Source organism: Chiloscyllium plagiosum, unplaced genomic scaffold, assembly GCF_037043375.1.
Source record: "Chiloscyllium plagiosum isolate Xiang-an unplaced genomic scaffold, Cpla_swu_hap1 HiC_scaffold_17, whole genome shotgun sequence".
Classification (NCBI taxonomy): domain Eukaryota; kingdom Metazoa; phylum Chordata; class Chondrichthyes; order Orectolobiformes; family Hemiscylliidae; genus Chiloscyllium; species Chiloscyllium plagiosum.
This window is the reverse complement of record NW_028270155.1, coordinates 33,144,151-33,164,179: the sequence shown is the minus strand read 5'-3', so window position 1 is coordinate 33,164,179 and position 20,029 is coordinate 33,144,151. Positions and strand designations below refer to the sequence as shown.

Sequence of the window (20,029 nt, the reverse complement as noted above, 5' to 3'; positions counted from 1 at the left end):
GGAGAGAGGATGGAGTAGGACGAGATGAGTTCAGTGGGGCAGGAGCAGGGTAGTTGGCTTGTGGATTACGGTGAGTAGGTAGAACCAGGCTGTACATGGCAGGAGAACTACAAGTTTGGAGGCAGTGGAGAGGAGATTACCAGAGGCAATGAGGGCACAGATAGTGCATTCAATTTTGGCCTGATGGGTCACGGGCAAGGGGGTAGCGTTCATGTGCTTCTAAACAAACTACATTCTCAACACATTAAGGTATGATTTCAGAAATCATTGGACTTCTTTGAGTGAGAGGTCCTCCTTAGGAAGGCTCACAGAATAGGACTCTAAAAACAGTTTGAGATCTGACTCCATTCATACTGCATTGCTGTGAATCTTAAATTATATCATAGGGCAACAAATAAGAAAGTAAATTACACATTTTATTGAAAGCAACTGGTTTCAGCTTACCTTCACATTCATCATTTTCTGAATTGAAGTTAATTGCAAAATTATGAGAAACCTGTAAAAGAAAGTAATCCAGTGAAATGGAATTAGTTATATTCATAAGGAGACCATATTCTAATACCTTAGCTGATCTAAGCTATATGACCTACATGACATGACCTATTCATTCTCCATTGGAAAAGAGACTCTGAGATGACTCACATTGAGTTTGCAATTATAACAAATAATGAATCCAATGTAAAGTATCCCTTTCATATTCACAGCAGAGAAAATCACATTGATCACAGCATAATCAGGTAACATCTCCCTAAGGTTAAATTTAATTTTATTTCCAATTTTGAAGCTCACTTCTCCATTGTTTGTGTTAGTGGATTCTAATTATTTATAAAATAAACAATAGGTAACACATTCTACTGGTATACTGCCAACAATGTTAATGCAGGGGAAATATCAATGATATTTAATCATATTGTTTTTGAGAACAATCTATTAATTTGGTAATACACAAATTTGACTATTGCTGAAGAAAGGGACAGGCTTTCAAAGTTTTTTGTCTTTTTACTCCTCAGGGCAGAATTGCAAAGATTTTTGTTTTATTTATTTGTTCATGGAATGTGTGAACCACTGGCTAGGCCAACATTTATTGCCAATCCCCAGTTGCCCCAGAGAACATTGAAGTGAGGTGCCTTCTTGAACAGTGGAATGTAACAACACCAACAATGTTGTAAGGAAGCAAGTTCAGCGATATAGTTCAAGTCAGGCTGGTGTGTGGCCCAGAGGGGAACTTGCAATGTGGTGGTGTTCTTATGCAATTGCTGCACTTGTCCTTCTAGATGTTAATGGGTGTTGTGTTGGAAGGAATGGTTGCAAGGGCCTTGGTGAATTTCTGCTGTGTATCTTGTAGATGGTACACATTGCTGTCATGAGGCTTCAGTGATGCAGGGAGTGAAGGCTGAAGGTGGTGAATACCAAATCTCAAAAGGAACAACAATTCATACTGCATGGGAAGGGGATATTGATTGGTTAACAAGGAGAATGCACAAAGGAACAGTTCACTGGCAAGGAACAGGTCATTATTTAAATTCAAACCAGTAAAGTCAACTCTGATTGGTCGAACGCACCAGGAAATGGTTGTTCCCTCAAGCTTTTGTTTAGTTGAGAAAGGTGAAATGCATGGAGATATTCTTCCTGTATGCAAAGGACAGGTGTATAAAAAAGATAAATTATGTGTGACATGTAAATATTAATCTAAAACAGTTTGGAATTAGTGGTGAAACTTTTATAAAGCCAAAGAGATTGTGGCAACTAGTTAAAGAAATAGCAAGTAAGTAAAGAATGTTTTGCTTGACTTGAGTTCACAGTCAGAGGTTTATGGAATCCCACAGTTTTCTGTGTCATTTTAGAAAAAGTCTGAGGTCCCTATCAGCAATCAGGGCAGTGAAAAGAGGCAAGAAAGGGTAAAATTTACAGAAAGCCAGCAACAAAACCATCTGAATGCGGTCCAGCAGAGGAGCACACTGCTGTGGCCCCATTGGAGAATGTATAAAATCCTACTCCACATGGAGGGAGCTCGCAGAAGCATTCAGTGCCAACTCTTTCACTGCAGAAGTATAGGCACACAATCTGGATATTGGGTGAATGGTGCTAATTCTGCTCAGGGCTGTGAAGGCAGTGTGCTGTGGCAGCTCACAAAGCAACAGTGGTGTTATCTATGCATCTTGGGAAAGATGCTTGGATGGCCTCATCCTGCTGTTGCCTTGTTGCTTTGCCAAGTTGGATGAATTCCCAAGCTTTGCAGAAAGAAATGCCTGATGATGCATTTGCAAACTGCACTCTCCATCATGTTATACAGATCTTGTCACTGCCTGAAATGAGACAATGTAATAAAACTGTCTAGCCATGGAGAGGCACAGGAATGGGCAGATGTGGCTGCAGGTCACAAGCATGACTGCTGAGACCCTCAGTTGCCTCCTTGATCAAATGAATTCTTTTTCTGTTTCTCTCTAAACCCATCACCATCCTGACTTGAAAACACACTGCCAATCATTCACTGTAACTGGGCCAAAATCTGGAATTCCCTCCCTAACAACACCTACAACAAAAGGGCGACAACGGTTCAGGAAGGCAGCTCACCAGAACATGCTCAAGAGGAATTCAGGTGCAAAGATCTTTAAAGTATCAAAAACATGTGTAGAAAATAATCAAGAAAGCTATTGGAGTGCTGGCCATTATACCGAGAAGGCTGGAGACGTTTGGCTGCAGTTAAACAAACCCTAGTTAGATCCCCCTTGGAGTACTGTGAACAAGTCTGGGCACCAAACGTAGGGAAGGATATATTGGCTTTGGAGGGAGTACGATGTAGGTTTACAAGAATGACACCTGGACATCAGGGGTTAAATTATGAGGAAACATTATACAAATTAGGCCTGTTTTCTCTCTAATTTAGAAGGTTAAGGGATGATCTGATTGAATCTTTGAGATATTAACAGGAAAAAAACAGTGTACAGAGGAACCTTGATTATCCGGCACTCAAATTATCCAAATATCGGATTATCTGGCAAGATTGTCCTGACGCTGGGCTAAACTATATTATCCAGCATTCAATTATCCGAACAAAATACTCCCTGCCCGTGTCCTTCGGGTAATCGAGGTTCCTCTGTAAATAAACTGTTTCCATTCGTTAGGGTTTCTAGGCCAGTCTGAGAATTAGGGCCAGACTATTTAGGCAAGATGTGAAGAAGTATTTCTAAACACAGTGTTAGATGTTTGGAATTCTTCCATAAATGGCAGTGGATGCCAGATAAGTTAATTTTAAATCTGAGGTAGATACATTTTTGTGTGATTATGAAGTCAAGTCAGAAATCAGTCATAATATCGCTGAATGATGGAATTGGCTTGAGGGACTGAATGGCTTACTCCTGATCCTATGTTCCTAATTTGGGATGGACAGCAAAGAGTGGTCAGGCCAATGAAGTCTGCGTTGCCTGAATAAGTAAAAACAGAATCTTTTATTGTACAGTTCCCCACCAAGTCTTCCTAGGGCATGTGTGCACATACTTTTGGAAAGAGAGTGACTATCTTTCTCAAATGCTGTCTCACTGTCCTTTAGCCTTGGTTTTTCCGCTCCTCTTTTCCCATGATCATGACATGCAAAAAATGTGCCCACTAGAAATCAGATTAGTGCATTAAATATTAGAGGAAACAATTCAAAATATTCAACACATTTTCAACATTCAATTGGCTTAACAAGGATATAATTCACTAGACATTAAAGCAGTCACAACAGTTTGGCAGTTACTATATCTGATATTGTTCTTCAAGAAAGGATTTCAAAGGAACAGAGATCCTGATATCAGTTGTTTGGAAAATGTTGGAATCTATTACTAAGGAAATTTTTCCTATGTATTTTGGAAATCATAAAAAATTTAAAAGTAAATAAGGTTTTACAAAAGGGAAATCTTGTTACGCAATTTTTTAAGAGTCTTTTGAAGATATAACCAAAATATAGATTGCGGAGCTGAAAATGTGTTGCTGGAAAAGCGCAGCAGGTCAGGCAGCATCCAAGGAGCAGGAGAATCGACGTTTCGGGCATGAGCCCTTCTTCAGGAATGAGGAGAGTGTGCCAAGCAGACTAAGATAAAAGATAGGGAGGAGGGACTTGGGGGAGGGGTGTTGGAAATGCGATAGGTGGAAGGAGGTTAAGTTGAGGGTGATAGGCCGGAGTGGGGGTGGGGGCTGAGAGGTCAGGAAGAAGATTGCAGGTTAGGAAGGTGGTGCTGAGTTCGAGGGTTGGGACTGAGACAAGGTAGGGGGAGGGGAAATGAGGAAACTGGAGAAATCTGAGTTCATCCTTTGTGGTTGAAGGGTTCCTAGGTGGAAGATGAGGCGCTCTTCCTCCAGCCATCATGTTGCTATGGTCTGTCGATGGAGGAGTCCAAGGACCTGCATGTCCTTGGTGGAGTGGGAGGGGGAGTTGAAGTGTTGAGCCACGGGGTGGTTGGGTTGGTTGGTCCAGGTGTCCCAGAGATGTTCTCTGAAACATTCCACAAGTAGCTGGCCTGTTTCCCCAATATAGAGGAGGCCACATCGGGTGCAGCAGATGCAGTAAATGATGTGTGTGGAGGTGCAGGTGAATTTGTGGTGGATATGGAAGGATTCCTTGGGGCCTTGGGGGGAAGTAAGGGGGGAGGTGTGGGCGCAAGTTTTGCATTTCTTGCGGTTGCAGGGGAAGGTGCCGGGAGTGGAGGTTGGGTTGGTGGCGGGTGTGGACCTGACAAGGGAGTCACGGAGGGAGTTTTGGAATGCTGATAGGGGTGGGGAGGGAAATATATCCCTGGTGGTGGGGTCCGTTTGGAGATGGCGGAAATGATGACGGATGATATGACGTAAATGGAGGTTGGTGGGGTGGTAGGTAAGGACGAGTGGGGTTCTGTCCTGGTGGCGATTGGAAGGGCGGGGCTCAAGGGTGGAAGATCGGGAAGTGGAGGAGATGCGGTGGAGAGCATCGTCGATCACATCTGGGGGAAAATTGCAGTCTTTGAAGAAGGAGGCCATCTGGGTTGTCCGGTATTGGAACTGGTCCTCCTGGGAGCAGATGCGGCGGAGACGAAGGAATTGGGAATATGGGATGGCATTTTTACAGGGGGCAGGGTGGGAGGAGGTGTAGTCTAGGTAGCTGAGGGAGTCGGTCGGTTTATAGTAAATGTCCGTGTTGATTCGGTTGCCCGAGATAGAAATGGAGAGGTCTAGGAAGGGGAGGGAGGAGTCTGAGACTGTCCAGGTGAATTTGAGGTCGGGGTGGAAGGTGTTGGGAAAGTGGATGAACTGTTCAACCTCCTCATGGGAGCACGAGGCAGCGCCGATACAGTCATCGATGTAGCGGAGGAAAAGGTGGGGAGTGGTGCCAGTGTAGATGCAGAAGAGGGACTGTTCCACATATCCTACGAAGAGGCAGGCATAGCTGGGGCCCATGTGGGTGCTCATGGCTAGCCAAAACGTTGATTCTCCTGCTCCTTGGTCCCGAAACGTCGATTCTCCTGCTCCTTGGATGCTGCCTGACCTGCTGCGCTTTTCCAGCAACACATTTTCAGCTCTGATCTCCAGCATCTGCAGTCCTCACTTTCTCCTATAGATGGCGGAGAACAAGTAGATGTATTCTACTTAGATTTCCAAAAAAGGAATTGGTACAAACATTTCACACATAAGAGAAAGCATCCAGTAGCTGTGGATGGGTTATTAGTATGGATAGATAATTGGTTAACAGACAGGACACAAAAATTTGGGATAAATGGCGCACTTTCAAATGTGAAATGGCACATGGACCAGTGCTGGAATCTATCAACAGTCTATATTAATTACCAAGATAAGAGACAGAGAGTAACATATCTAAATTTGCTAATGGGAATGAAAGCTGTGAGGAAGGCACAATGAGGTTGTGATGAGATGCTCTCGGATTACATGAGTAAGCAACAAGGTGCCAGATGGAATATAATGTCAGAGTTATCTACTTTGGTAATTAAGAATAGAACAGTAGAATACTATATTTATAAAGGTATAAAACTTGTAAAAATGTTGCTGTTCAGAGGCACTTGTGGAAAGTTGTACAAGGGACTGTAGCATGTAAGCACAGCAAGAAATTAGGAAGGTAATTGGCATGTTCGCTCTTAATGGATCATGATTTTAATGCATCATCAATCAGACTATAGTTGTTCAAGGGTTTGGTGATGACAAAAGTACCATATACAGTTTCAGTCTCCATTTCTACAACAACAAATACTTAAATGGCACAAGTAAGTTTCACTAGATTGGTCCCACTGGTAACAGTTGTCCCATGATGAAATGCTAAACTGGGCTTATCCAGCCTGAATTTCAAGGAATGAGAGCTGATCTCATTGAAGCATATTCTAAGCAAGGGGAATAAGTAATCCCTATCCATTTTATCATGCTCTTCATAATTTTATATACCCCTTGCAGCTTCCTCTATTTTAAAGGAAACAAATTCGAACCAATCCAATCCTTTCTCATAACTCAAACTCTCCAATCCAAATAACATTCTCGTATGTCTCCTCTCTAGCTTCTCAAGTGTAATCACACCTTCCCTCTGGTGTGATGATAAGAACTGCATCCAGTACTACTCTAGCTGTTGCTTAAACCTGAATTTTATGTAGTCCCAGTATGTTCACCCAGCTCGTCTATTTTATCTCTGGGATAATGGGACACTTGAGCTGAAAAGTGGCAATGACCATTCGCACCATACAAATGACAGGCAATGACCATGACCAATAACAGATAATCTAACCACCATCCCTTGACTTTCAATGGCATTACCTTCACTGAATCCACTATCAACATCCTGGAGGTTACCATTGACCAAAACTCAACTGAGCTAATCACATAAATACAGTGGTTAATATAGCAGGTCAGAGGCTAGGAATCCTACAGCAAGTAAGTCTTCTCTGGACTCCCCAAAAGCGAGGCCATCATCTATAAGACACAAGTCAGGAGTGTGTTGGAATACTCCACATTTGCTTGGATGAGTGCAGCTCCAACAATACTAAAGAAGTTTGACATCACCCAAGTCAAAGCAGCCTGCTTGATTGGGATCCCATCCATAACCATCCCTCTACCATCGATGCTCAGTAGCAGCAGTGTGTACTATTTACAAAATGCTTTGCAGAAACTCAAGAAATCTCCTGAGACAGCACATTCCAAAGCCACGACAGATTCCATCGAGATGGAGAAGGAGCAGATACATGGGAACACCAGCACCTGAAAGTTCCCTCCAAGCACTCATGAGGTTGACTTGAAAATATATCTTTTTCCTTCACTTTTGCTGGGACAAAATCCTGAAATTCCCTCCCTAATTGTGGGTCTTGCTACACCACTTGAACTGCAGTGGCTCAAGAAAGCACTCCCCAACACCTTTACAAGAGCAATTAGGGATGGGCAATAAACGCTGGTTAAGCCAGCGATGACTATGACTTATGAGTAAATTAAAAGAAAAATTCTTCAAACAACTTGATAAGGTAGGCACTGATGGTGTTTTCCCAGGCTGTAAAAACCAGGGCACTGTCTCAGGATAAGAAGTCAATCAGGGCAGAGCAGTAGATGTGATCTACATGGACTTCAGTAACGCATTCATCAAGGTTCCCCATGGGAGACTGATTAGCAAGGTTAGATCTCATGGAATACAGGGAGAACTAGCCATTTGGATACAAAACTGGCTCAAAGGTAGAAGACAGAGGGTGGTGGTGGAGGGTTGTTTTTCAGACTGGAGGCCTGTGACCAGTGGAGTGCCACAAGGATGGTGCTGGGTCCTCTACCTTTTTCAGCTTATGCCCGAAACGTCGATTCTCCTGTTCCTGGATGCTGCCTGACCTGCTGCACTTTTTCAGCAACACATTTTCAGCTCTGATCTCCAGCATCTGCAGACCTCACTTTCTCCTCTACCTTTTGTCATTTACATAAATGATTTGGATGCGAGCATAAGAGGTACAGTTAGTAAGTTTGCAGATTACACCAAAATTGGAGGTGTAGTGGACAGCAAAGAGGGTTACCTCAGATTACAACAGGTTCTGGACCAGGTGGGCCAATGGGCTGAGATGTGGCAGATGGAGTTTAATTCAGATAAATGCGAGGTGCTGCATTTTGGGAAAACAAATCTTAGCAGGATTATACACTTAATGGTAAGGTCCTAGGGAGTGTTGCTGAACAAAGAGACCTTGGAGTGCAGGTTCATAGCTCCTTGAAAGTGGAGTTGCAGGTAGATAGGTTAGTGAGGGTCAGAGTATTGAGTACAAGAGTTGGGAGGTCATGTTGCAGCTGTACAGGACATTGATTAGGCCACTGTTGGAATATTGCATGCAATTCTGGTCTCCTTCCTATCGGAGAGATTTTGTGAAACCTGAAAGGGTTCAGAAACGATTTACAAGGATGTTGCCAGGGTTGGAGGATTTGAGTTATAGGGAGAGGCTGAACAGGCTGGGGCTGTTTTCCCTGGAGCGTCGGAGGCTGAGGGGTGACCTTATAGAGGATTACAAAATTATGAGGGGCATGAATAGGATAAATAAACAATGTATTTTCCCTGGGGTCAAGGAGTCCAGAACTAGAGGGCATAGGTGTAGGGTGAGAGGGGAAAGATATAAAAGAGACCTAAGGGGTAAACCTTCATGCAGAGGGTGGTACGTGTATGGAATGAGCTGCCAGAGGATGTGGGTAGAGGCTGGTACAATTGTAACATTGAAGAGGCATTTGGATGGATATATGAATAGGAAGGGTTTGGAGGGATATGGGCCGGGTGCTGGCAGGTGGGACTAGATTGGGTTGGGATATCTGGTTGGCATGGACAGGTTGAACCAAAAGGTCTGTTTCCATGCTGTACATCTCTATGACTCTATGACTGTATTTAAGACTGAGATGAGGAGGGATTTCTTCTCCAACAGACGTGAAATTTTAGAATCCCCTTCCCAGAGGAAGGGGCCAGTTAGCTCAGTTGCCTGAATGGCTAATGTGTGATTCAGAATAATGCTAACAACACAGGTTCAATTCCCATTCCAACTGACGTAATCTTGGGACCTGTCTCTTTACCCGTCTTGTGTTTGAGGCAAAGTGGAGCCCCTCACGCTGTATAACAAATTATTCCTCTTTAATGAAAAGTGATGCCGATAGTCTCTTTGAGACTATGGTTAATTATATACAACCCAGATGGTGTGGATTCTCCATCACTGAATATATTTAATGCTGAGTTAAATTGAGGAAGGTACAGGAGCAGGCAGGAGAATAATGCCAAAAGGGAAAGTCAGCCATGATTAAGTTAAATTGCAGAGCAGGCTCAAAAGACTGTCTGCTTTTGACCTGTTCTTATCTCTAGTTTTATTTTAGTTTAATGATTTGATTCAAACTTTGCCTTATGTAGTATTAATCTGTCTGGAGAAATTGAAGAAAAATATATGCGCGAAAAGCGCAGAGATCTGGTACACATTTTTACAACCTTGGATCTTTGTACAATGTATTTAAAGTGAAATGTGAGCAGACTGAAGAAGGAAGGTTGTTTAGACCCCTTACAGGAGCAGTAATCATTAGTGAACCCCAAAAACACATCTCCAACAGACAATAAATGAATACAAATCATTTATTCCCTCCACACCCCTGTCAACAATGCACTTATTTAAATACATGTATGTTCAGAAATAAAACATATGAAAGTCTAATTCCAAACAATTCTGCTAAAACCATGGCTCACAAGATTAATATCAGACAATAACTCATTGGGTATTCAGCAGTAGTGGCGTTTTCTACTTACATTTTCAGTCCATCTGAAAATCAAGTTATGGGAATTAAACATAGAAATTGTTTTCTGGGCAGTATGTATGCAATCAGGCAGAAAGGATCAAATTAAAGTTTTTAAACATGAAGTGGAAATGGAAGCTTACACAAACAGGTTTCTTATCTGCCATGATATTTTTAAAATTTAAGCAATAATAGATTTACCTTCATAAGAAGTCTGCTTGGAAAATAAAAGACGTGTCTATACATTTACTTTATTGTTTGTAAAGAAATCAGGATGAAAAATGTACAGGGTGATGGCAGTCATGAACAAACAGTACATTAAATGCATTTTCCTGGAACATAAAAAAGAATGATCAAAATCTCAAAGGAATAAATAAATAAATTATTTAAGACATGCACTTATGTGGTAATTTAATGATCTTAACTCATTACAGTTTCACCAAAGTCTGACAAACAAAATTAAATGTAAAATATTACATAAAGTAGAGGGTGACATTTTCTTCCAATGTTTCTCTAGAAGGTCATTTCCAACAGCAGTCTTGGAGTGAGAAAAAGGAGAAAGAGACACACGGAACAGACTGTGTTACAGCTTAGGATACAACAGATTTGAATTGTAAGAGTGCATGCAAATCAACTGTGGAGATGGGCAGAGAGCAGGTGGTGGGCAACATAAATGGAGAATTGCTGAATAGAAGCAAGTCATCTTTCACTGAGAACCTGGCACAAACCTTGGCAAAAGGAAAATTGAGATTTATATAAAGAGGAACATAGACACAAAAAAAATGGAAAAGAAACTGAAACAGCAACAGCACACTGAGTAACCTGACTCCATGAAACATCAATGTTTCTAAACAGCAGCAAATATTACTCACCACATAGTTGGGGGGAATTCTTGCTCCAAATCCTAAGGCAGAAAACTTCTTATCACTAAAAGATTTAAATGTATATATTGTATCAGTAGGAAAGACAGGGTTATCAAATTTAATTTAATTTCACCAAAGACCTTGACAATTGGAAGAAAACTGTTGGTTTAGCATCAAGACCAGCAAATCCTTGCATTTGTCTTCTTGTTCAGCTGAACATCAATTTAACTATGAGCAAGTTTCTGGTGAGGACACATTGGTTTCAGTTAAATTGTCACACACTGTCAATAGAAGGAGATCATTTTAAATGCTTGGTCTTATTCGGATATTACCTCTTGGTGGGAAGCAAGGATGAAAATTCAGATCCTCAGCCACTTGTCCATTCTCCAGGTTCCACAGAAAGCAAAGTCAAAAACTTTAGTTAAAACATGTGTTCTGTTTCCAATCATATCCTGACTAGAATTCATCTGATGGAAAACCAGCAGCAAGTTTCCTGCTCAAAATTGTGATTTGGGTGATATTACCAGGCTTGGAGTTACATCTTTACAAATAGCCCATAGTGGAAGAACAACTTAAAGTCAAAAATGTTGGAATTCAGGCAAGATCAAACAGCAAGTTATCTGGTCAGATTTAACTTCTAATGGTCAGGTGGATACGGTTAAAATCAACTCCATGGATTTGAATTTTGAACATATTGGTCAATGGTCACATAACTGTGTAATATAAAACAAATGAAGTACCTTTCCCTTTGATTAACCACTTGTTTGAAATATTTATTTTCGATCTATAAATGATAAATTATAAGGCAATTACAGTTTTTCATCACTTCCTTGAAGAATAGAAGTATTTCCAACTGGCAGTTTGAGCATTTATTTTCTCCTTTATTTTTGATCTCTCCAATCTACATACCTCCTACCACTTTCGGCATGTTTACAGAACCTGCTTACAGGCCTCCAGCAACGTTTTCTTTGAATTCGCTGCCAGGAGGAATGCAGGCACACCCGAGGCATGTTGTAGCCTTCAATTCCCCTTCCTTCCTGCTGGGAGGCATTTGACATCTGTTCATTGCTTCCACACAGCAATGCTGTTGAAATCAGGAACTTCCCGTGAATCTGGGAATTAAAGTGGCTTCCAACTGTTCTGCAACACCACTCAATGTTCCAATCATCACTTCACTACAGCTTGCAGTAAGCCTTACTGTGCCTATTGGTCCATTGTAGCAAGCAACTGAGAAGTGACATTCTTGGTATTACAGTATTATTCCCACATTTATTAAATTAGTCCTTCCCAGAGCTCTGTCAGTAACTCTGTTGTAACTCAAAAAACTAGGGAACATTGCACACATAGCAGCAACATGAGCTTACTGCTAAGGCTAGGTACTGGCCAATTGCTATCATGAAGTAAAATAATAAACAAAGAAACAAAATGCAGTTTATTTGGTGTGTTCATCAAGGAAAGGAAGTACAAGAGAAGTGGCACATTTTGCAGAATTTTCTTTGCTGAGATTAGGTGCGGAGGCAGACTGAAAAGTGAGAAGGCATTGGCTTGCGAGCACGGCACATTTTCCAGCATGCTGATGTTCTTTTATACTCATTACATATTCAACTGTGGGTAAAACGTTCAATTACAGTGGTAAGCAGGTAGGATCTCCTTCAACTCCTGGGAACCAGAAAACATTTCACTCTTTGAAACCCAGGTCCGTCACCTGCACCTAACCACAGAAATGTCAGAACATTGCCACAGGCAGCCCCATATCTCAATGGTAGTTCCCTACAGGTTCCTGTACAGGCCATCCAGGAGAGATGAATATACTGTCTGTAAGGGAGGAGAACAGAATCACTGGGGCAGTCATCACTCATGACAACCAGAGGTGAGAATGCTTACAGTGGCTCAAGAGGGTGAATGATCTCTTACATTCCATCACAACCACCCCAAAAGCTAGTGCTTCCAAATAAACCTGCTGGACTATAACCTGGTGTTGTGTAATTTTTAACTTTGTCCACCCCAGTCCAACATCGGCTCCTCCACATCATAAATCCCATCAGAGTAAATGCCTCTGTCTGCTCAATGCTTCATTCCCCTGAGTGTGTGTTAGCATTGGAAGCTATTACCATTGCATGGGAATATCACACACAAAAATGGTGCTTTAACAACACTGAACCATCTTCCACACAGAACCCTCCAACTCTTCACTTCTCCCATACCACATTATTTTTAAAAGTAATGAACTCAGATAATCATAGCTCTGGAAGACTCAGACATCTTACTGTAAGAATCAATGCAGGCACAGTGCTTGTGCAGCCATGCTAATGTCTCTTCATGCTTTTACCTTTCTGCAGAAGATGAATGTACTCCACTAGTAAATGGGAGGCAGTGAGATTGGGGGAATGCCTAACATATTACCCTTGACCCCCTTCAGGGAACCAGCTACTGAGCTGACAAGGCAGCAAGGGGAATGTGCCTATGCTGAAGGGAAGATTGGATGCGTCTAGCCACCTAGTGAAAATTCCTCCAAGCAGCTAATACCAACTGTCCATCAAGAATCAAAGCTGCAATGAAACTTTGGGTATGGATGGTGCATCATGACATTAACAAATCTTTCTGTTTATCTATGCAGCTTCCAGAACACAGAGCCAAGCTAGGGCCATGACTGGAAAAAACCCAGCATCACAAAAGACAGTTCTGAGAAGAAGCACCTGTCATGCTCAGAGGAAGTACAATAAAGGCCTTCCTCCCCACTATCCACCAGCCCCCACAGAGCTTCCACCTCAGTGGGTCATATATCTGGAGTATGCTTAGGCTCACACTCTGGGACACATGGCACTAACATGGGCTCACAGCCACAGGAGGTCTCAGACAGGGTCCTGCTGAACTTAGTACAGAAGGTGAACCTCTGGTTCCAGTCACTGATGAGGTGACAGAGATACAGAAGCAAGCAGGGGAACGTCCGGCAAACTTGCCAATCTGCCACACTCAGACTGTGGCAAAGGCAGAGGAGAGTGCTCCAGTTCTGTCCAATGTTGTGTCTCCACTATATGAGCACAAGGCTGCCTCCACAAATTGGATGCTGGGTGCCATAGAGAGCCAGATCAACGGAGAGTCAGCATCTGCAAGATATGCTTTGGATCCTCACTCCTTAATGCAGGACATTCATTGGATTGGAAAGAGAAGGCCACAAGACCTCAAATCCCTAGCAAAAGTATTAACCCTTAAAGGGTGAGGGATGTGTCACTGTGTACTGACAGAGAAGAGAAACAACAGACACGCACCCAGGAATTGTCTTTTCAAGACCATCCCGAGGTTCCACATCATACCACTTTCATCTGCCAGGGATCCAAACAGCTCCATCAATTCATGCCAAGGAGGTTGTACATGCACCAGTGCAGGACATCCTCAATGGACTGTAGCACTTAGGTCCCAAGCCACCAGAGGACACTAAAGTCATCTGAAGCAATACAGCAAAGCAATCTCCACACACTCTGCTGTTTCGAGCAAGGTAGCACGATGTCTTGTTATTTTTTGTTTCTTCTCAACTTCTGCATCTTTTCAATGTTAAGCTGCTGCTACTACATTCAGTGTGTCCAATATCTGGCATGGAGTTACTTATCTGTGAAGGAAGCGCAGGATTGAGGTGTGTGTTTTGCATTTGGCAACTCATCACAGGCAATGGTGACTTTGTAGTCTTATTAGGTCACTCCTGTCTTGGCTGAAAGCCTGGGCCTACTGCCAATTGTAAATGGAGAGGAGGACTCTCCATAATCCATGACTGCTTCATCTCTTTCCTGATACTGCCATGTGCAAAATATTTGTGCTTTTTGTCTTAACCTTGTGTTACAAGACAAATGCAAAACAATCTGTTTGCCCTTCATTACCTCCTGCAATACAATCCTTACACATTGGAAGGATCAGGAAACAGAATGATTTCATTGCCATGTCTTTATGCAGTGAATGGCTCTGCACGGCAAATTGAGTATTAACTTTCCCCTCCTTTACCACCACCTCTGCCAATTGCTGGTGAAGCTTAGCTTTCCATCTTGTGAAAGATTAATGATTCACTGAACATAATGGGGAGACAGTTGTTTGCAGTTTTTATAGCTTACTCATTTTTAATGTGCTCTGATAGTTTTCCTTCAATACAAAGTCATTAATGCGATTTTCATGCAACTTATTTTTTTTAGATTAGATTCCCTACAGTGTGGAAACAGGCCCTTCAGCCCAACCAGTCCACACCGACCCTCCGAAGAGTAACCCACCCAGACACATTTCCCTCTGACTAATGCACCTCATATTATGGATAATTTAGCATGGCCAATTCAACTGACCTGCCCATCTTTGGACTGTGGGAGGAAACCGGAGCACCTGGAGGAAACCCATGCAGACACATGGAGAATGTGCAAACTCCACACAGACAGTCACCCGAGGCTGGAATCGAACCTGGGACCCTGGTGCTGTGAGACAGCAGTGCTAACCACTGAGCCACAATGCCGCTCTTTTCGATTTTGATTGCTTCTTTTTGCTTTGCCTCACCACTTGGGGTCCTTCACTTTTATATGGAGCATTCTCAGAATCCCTCTTTTGGAAATTATCTTTTATAAGATGTCTGTAATACACCTTATCTTTGATTATTTCTCTTTCTATCGTGCCCCTTTCAAGCACAATATGCAACCCAATCCCTCAGTATTGCTATCATTGGCCTATTTTCCCCTTCCTATCCCTCTGTCCTTCTTCAATCTCCCCCTCCTACATTGACCCTTTTCTGTTGCTTAGGTTATTCCTGATAATCTCCTCATGCCGGCTCCTTGGAGAATTCAGATGCCAACCTTGTCCTTAGCTTCACTCCTCCACATTGTTCAGTTCTGCCTTCCTTCACAGCACACCAACAATTCCATTCGGTAGCCCCACCTTAACATCCAGCTCCCAGTCTTTACTATCCATGTTGTCCCAATTAATTTGACTGTCTCAAACCCAGCGTGCTTGACTTGTTTAGATTGGATTTATTGTCACACGTACCTAAGTACAGTGAAAAACTTCAGCTCCTCCATTCTTCAGGATCTACCTTTTCTCTGACAACCACACCATTTAAATTTATTTTCCCTTTCCTTAATTTTGTGCCCAGCTCAACTTACTATGTAATCTTTTTATTGGTGTTCCTTTTAATATTCATCCCAATTCAGATTAATGCTTCATTAAAAGTTCATTCCCCTTTCAAGTCAAGGCACATGTGTCCTGGTTTGGTCAAGCTTGTTTTACTGAGTCAGTGTGATTGCCCAATGTGGCCGGCTAGTGGCACTGATCAGCTTTTACCCCAATACCGTTCTGATGCAAAAAGCCCAATAATCTAGGAAATTGCATCCTTAGGAGATGCTGAATAATGGGAGCTTTTGCGCAATTAAATGGTTTGATACCACAGTTTGAATGAAGCAGTCTACCCCACCAGGTTACTGGTCTTTTACATATAGTTGACCATGAGTTTCCTGGTTTGTTTTATAACCAGGATACCTTGAATTTACACAGCTTTGAACTAGAGATTCCACACTCATTTGCAAGGAACTGATTATCTTTGTGATTTCTTGCCTCACATTTAGCTGAGTACTATTTTGTTGATAGAAGTAAAACTATTCTCTCTCTACTCTATCATTGTAACCTCTCTTTTCCTACTCTCCCATATTTTTCTTGCAGCCTCCTTTTCTCCCCCATGCCCCTTTTGCAGGACATTCTTCTACCCCAACCCCACTTGCAGCTTTCTTTGACAACCCTCACAATGCTTTCTTATGCTCATGTCATCTCTTGCAGCTTCCTTCAACGCCCTCTTTCCTCCCATCCTCTGGCTAAGGGCCCCAGCAGATGAAATTCCCTGATCCAGCAAAAGGCTCTTTCAGCCTCAGCAAAATGCCTGCCCAGCAAGATTACCTGCTTTTTGGTGAGTGGCACCCACCCCTGAGCTCTCCGCCGCCACTCCCTGCCCCCTTCACCCTCCCTAATCACACCTCACACCACCAACCCTTATCCCCCTATGTAGCAGTTCCTCTGCTCAACCTTGGCTCCTGGCACACAGTAAAAGGAACACCCAGTGAATTGCTCAGCGACAGCAGAGATTTCCCTAACTGCTCAGTGCTCCAACACTTACAGTCTCGCCTCCTGCGAAGAAAGCTGTCAAATGTCAGTTCTTTTAGTGGCCAGCAGCAAGCTGTGCCAAGGAGTAAGGACTTTGGAGGTAGAAGCCTCATCCATCAGGAGCTGCCATCCAAGAGTCTGGTAATTCTCCAATTTAGGCAGTGCCAACGGGCATGATGGTACCAGCCAGCATGCAGCCACCAGGATCAGCAAGAGACCAGGTCACAGGTGAGAGACACCAAGTTGAGGGCTGCAGGGAGGGGGGAGGGAAGAGAACCGGGTTTACTGGTTAGTGTTGGTGGGGAGGGGGGACATGCAGTAGGGGTGCCTCTCAGTGGATACAGCCATCCTGGTGCAAGTCGTGGATCAAGCTCTAACTGGGTGAATATCAGAAAAGGCAGGATGAAATCCAGAAGTTGTTATTAATTTCTCACAAGGGCTTCAGATGGCATCAGGATGGGTAGGCCAATCATGAGATGAGAAAGTAGCAGGAACCATGCACAACATTGCATATCTCATTAAACACCTCACCCCAGTCTCCAGCTGAAGGCTCTAAATTCTGCCCATTGTTCTCTCCTGAGGTTCAGGTAGGGGAATTGTTCCATGAACACCATGGGCACATTTCAGCTCTTTCTGGGTGTCCTTCTTCCTATCACTGCCCCTCCCCCACCCCATCCACCCTTTCTTCTAGCAGTTTGCTCTTGGCTGTGTGCCCTATGTTCATTCTCTAAGCCATACTGTATTCTGAGGGAAATGCCTGCTTGTACACCCATCTATGGGAGCAAGAAGTTTCTGCAGAAGTCTTGGAGTCTCTAAAATGTCCTTCAGCATACACCAAACCACACCCTGCAAATCTATGCAACTTGAAGAAAGTTTAGAAAAAACTAAACATGTTGAATCACAGAAGGTCAGAGGAAGTCAACCAATGGTTATCTCACAAGTGTTGAAATCTCTGCATAGTTCTTACAGGGTGGGTTCTTTATGCTTGTGAATGTGTGCTCAGCTGTCTGAGGTTCAGATAAAGCCCTGGGTAGAATGTTGGTCTCCAAAGTGGCACCAAGTCAGATTTGCACGACATTTGCCAGTCTGGTCTGCCTCCTCTGCTGCTGCTGCTAATTCTGGTGAACATTCCCTTTACAAGTGCTAATGTCCTCATCATTATTCTAAACAATATCATTCACCCCACAGACTGAAGCTTTAAAGGCAGTGTAGCACCCAAATTACAGACGTCATCAAGCTCAATTTCGGACTTCAAATCTCATCAATTGGAATTAAAATCAAAATCAAGATTTAAAAAAGAATGAAAGGTCAATTTTCTAACCAGATAAAATAATTAATTCCATCTGGAGATTTCAATTTTACAAAGTCTTGGTGAATAGAAGATAGTATTGAATCGCGTTGTTCAGTTGTTCAATTTTTCTGTGTAATAGTTTACTGGTGAATAAAAGCAATCACACTCGTCAGCTATAGAAAAGGCTGAATGAAGTGACAAAATTACCAGCACAGATGGTTGAAGACAGTAATTCTGAGCTTTGTTTGGTAGCAGCAGAAAATGGAAAAATAACAAAATCTGTTTAATTTATGAATTAACATAAATGAAAATCAAAACAGCTGTTTTTGGTGCCATTAAATCATTTGATGATTTGAATTGAATTAAAGACATCATGTTACCATTTGTGCTGTTCATATGTTCTGGACCTGATTCAAATTTGCTTGAAAGAATTCATTTTCAGAAGTTGAAACAAGTCCCAGTATAATCAAAGCTGAGTAATTTATAACAGACTACCTTCCAGAATACCTGTAATGAAGCTTCACATTGACCTGTGAAAACATGTTTCAAACAATGGCTTCCATTACTCATAAAGACTACTGGCTGACTGCAATTACTAATTAAATAGGTTGGAATTAAAAGTATGTTATAGGTCTCTGAATTCCTCGTCATTGTGCTAATGTTCTTTCCAAGTGTTAACATTACAAGATGAATATATTGGCAATCCAATAAAACAAATAAATTTACATAAATCCTAGATACCATCACTGCTGATGTAATGATTAAAATCCAAATTTGCATTTTATATGGTTGGAACCAAATCTCAATAATTTCTCCTGTTCCCACTAAACTAAAGGGAATGGACTTCTGTGGATATGGTTTCTCAGCAGGTTTATCCCCTATGTGTTTTTAAGCCACAGATCTACATTCAGACATAAAAACAGAAAACAGTGCAAAACATCAGTAGATCTGGCACCATCTGTGTTCAGAGAACTAGAATTATTGTTTCAAACCTAATGACTCGTCTTCGGAACTATTTGAACTGAGTTATCAGATTTCTGCTACTGTAGTGATATTAGAGTTTAACTCAGTGACCTTGGCTTGTGGAGGAAAAATAAATTGCAAAGGTCCCTATCTCCACAGGTGCTGAAACTGAATGTATATGGACATAAATTTAAAGACAGGACGCACATAAATTCACAGTCAAGGTTCACACACATGAATATTGTCTGCTGATGTCCGTAGATTCATGTCCCTGCATGTCTAAGTGGAAGAAGCCCTGCAAGGGAGCGAATGGGTGAGTAAAAGTGCCTGTGAATGAAATTAAAGCAATGAAGTCAAAAAATCTAGAGTTGCAAACTCTGCATTAGCAGATTCATCTCCATGAGTGCAGCATTGTGATAGAATACATAATGGTAGTGTGCATCACTCCTTCATTTAATATTTTTCTGAAATATATTCAGGCTCTGATTACTAAGAAGCCTTACTAAAAATTTGATTGAGTCATTAATGTAGCTTCAGATCTTATGTTCCTGTCCCACTGAATTATGAATGGACTTCCTAGCAAACCAACTAACACCCATTTATCTGTACTCATACATAAATACTTGCTTCTGATGTTTAACAAATGATAGCGGTCCTATATATTTGAGTAACTTTGACAATGTCAGTTACCAAACTGCTTTATTTTCATTATTTGTGTTGCCTGCCTGGTGCTCAGCTTCAGGATATCTCATCTGGGCTACACAGGAAGTTGGAGTGAGAGGGTCAAGATTCAGTAGTCATGGTCCACATAGGTACCAACGACATAGATAAAACTATGGGAGTATGAACAGTTAGGAACTAAATTAAAAAGCAGCACCAAACAACATGTTATCATTAAAAGATCAAAAAAAATTTCCATCCTGTGATTTTGACCTTCAGGATTTTGTTTACTCTGTCTTTATTATTTTTCCTCCCTTAGTCTATATGTTAAACCATTTGTCTTAACCAAGATGTGTGTGTGTAGTTGGGGTTTTGAAGGGGTATAATATAAATTGCATCATAATAGTTT

The 20,029-nt window shown here is 42.0% G+C and overlaps 1 protein-coding gene across 1 annotated transcript in view; it reads right to left on the bottom strand.

Annotated features, from left to right (window-relative positions):
• Positions 1 to 20,029, bottom strand: part of cpne7 (copine VII) — a 163,386-nt gene that overhangs the window by 15,150 nt on the left and 128,207 nt on the right. Inside the window, exons 12-13 of the mRNA XM_043706786.2 lie at positions 10,602 to 10,656; positions 445 to 496 (exon numbers count right to left, since the gene is read on the bottom strand). Of these exons, the coding sequence (XP_043562721.1) occupies positions 445 to 496; positions 10,602 to 10,656 (107 nt within the window). The remainder of the gene's footprint in view (positions 1 to 444; positions 497 to 10,601; positions 10,657 to 20,029) is intronic.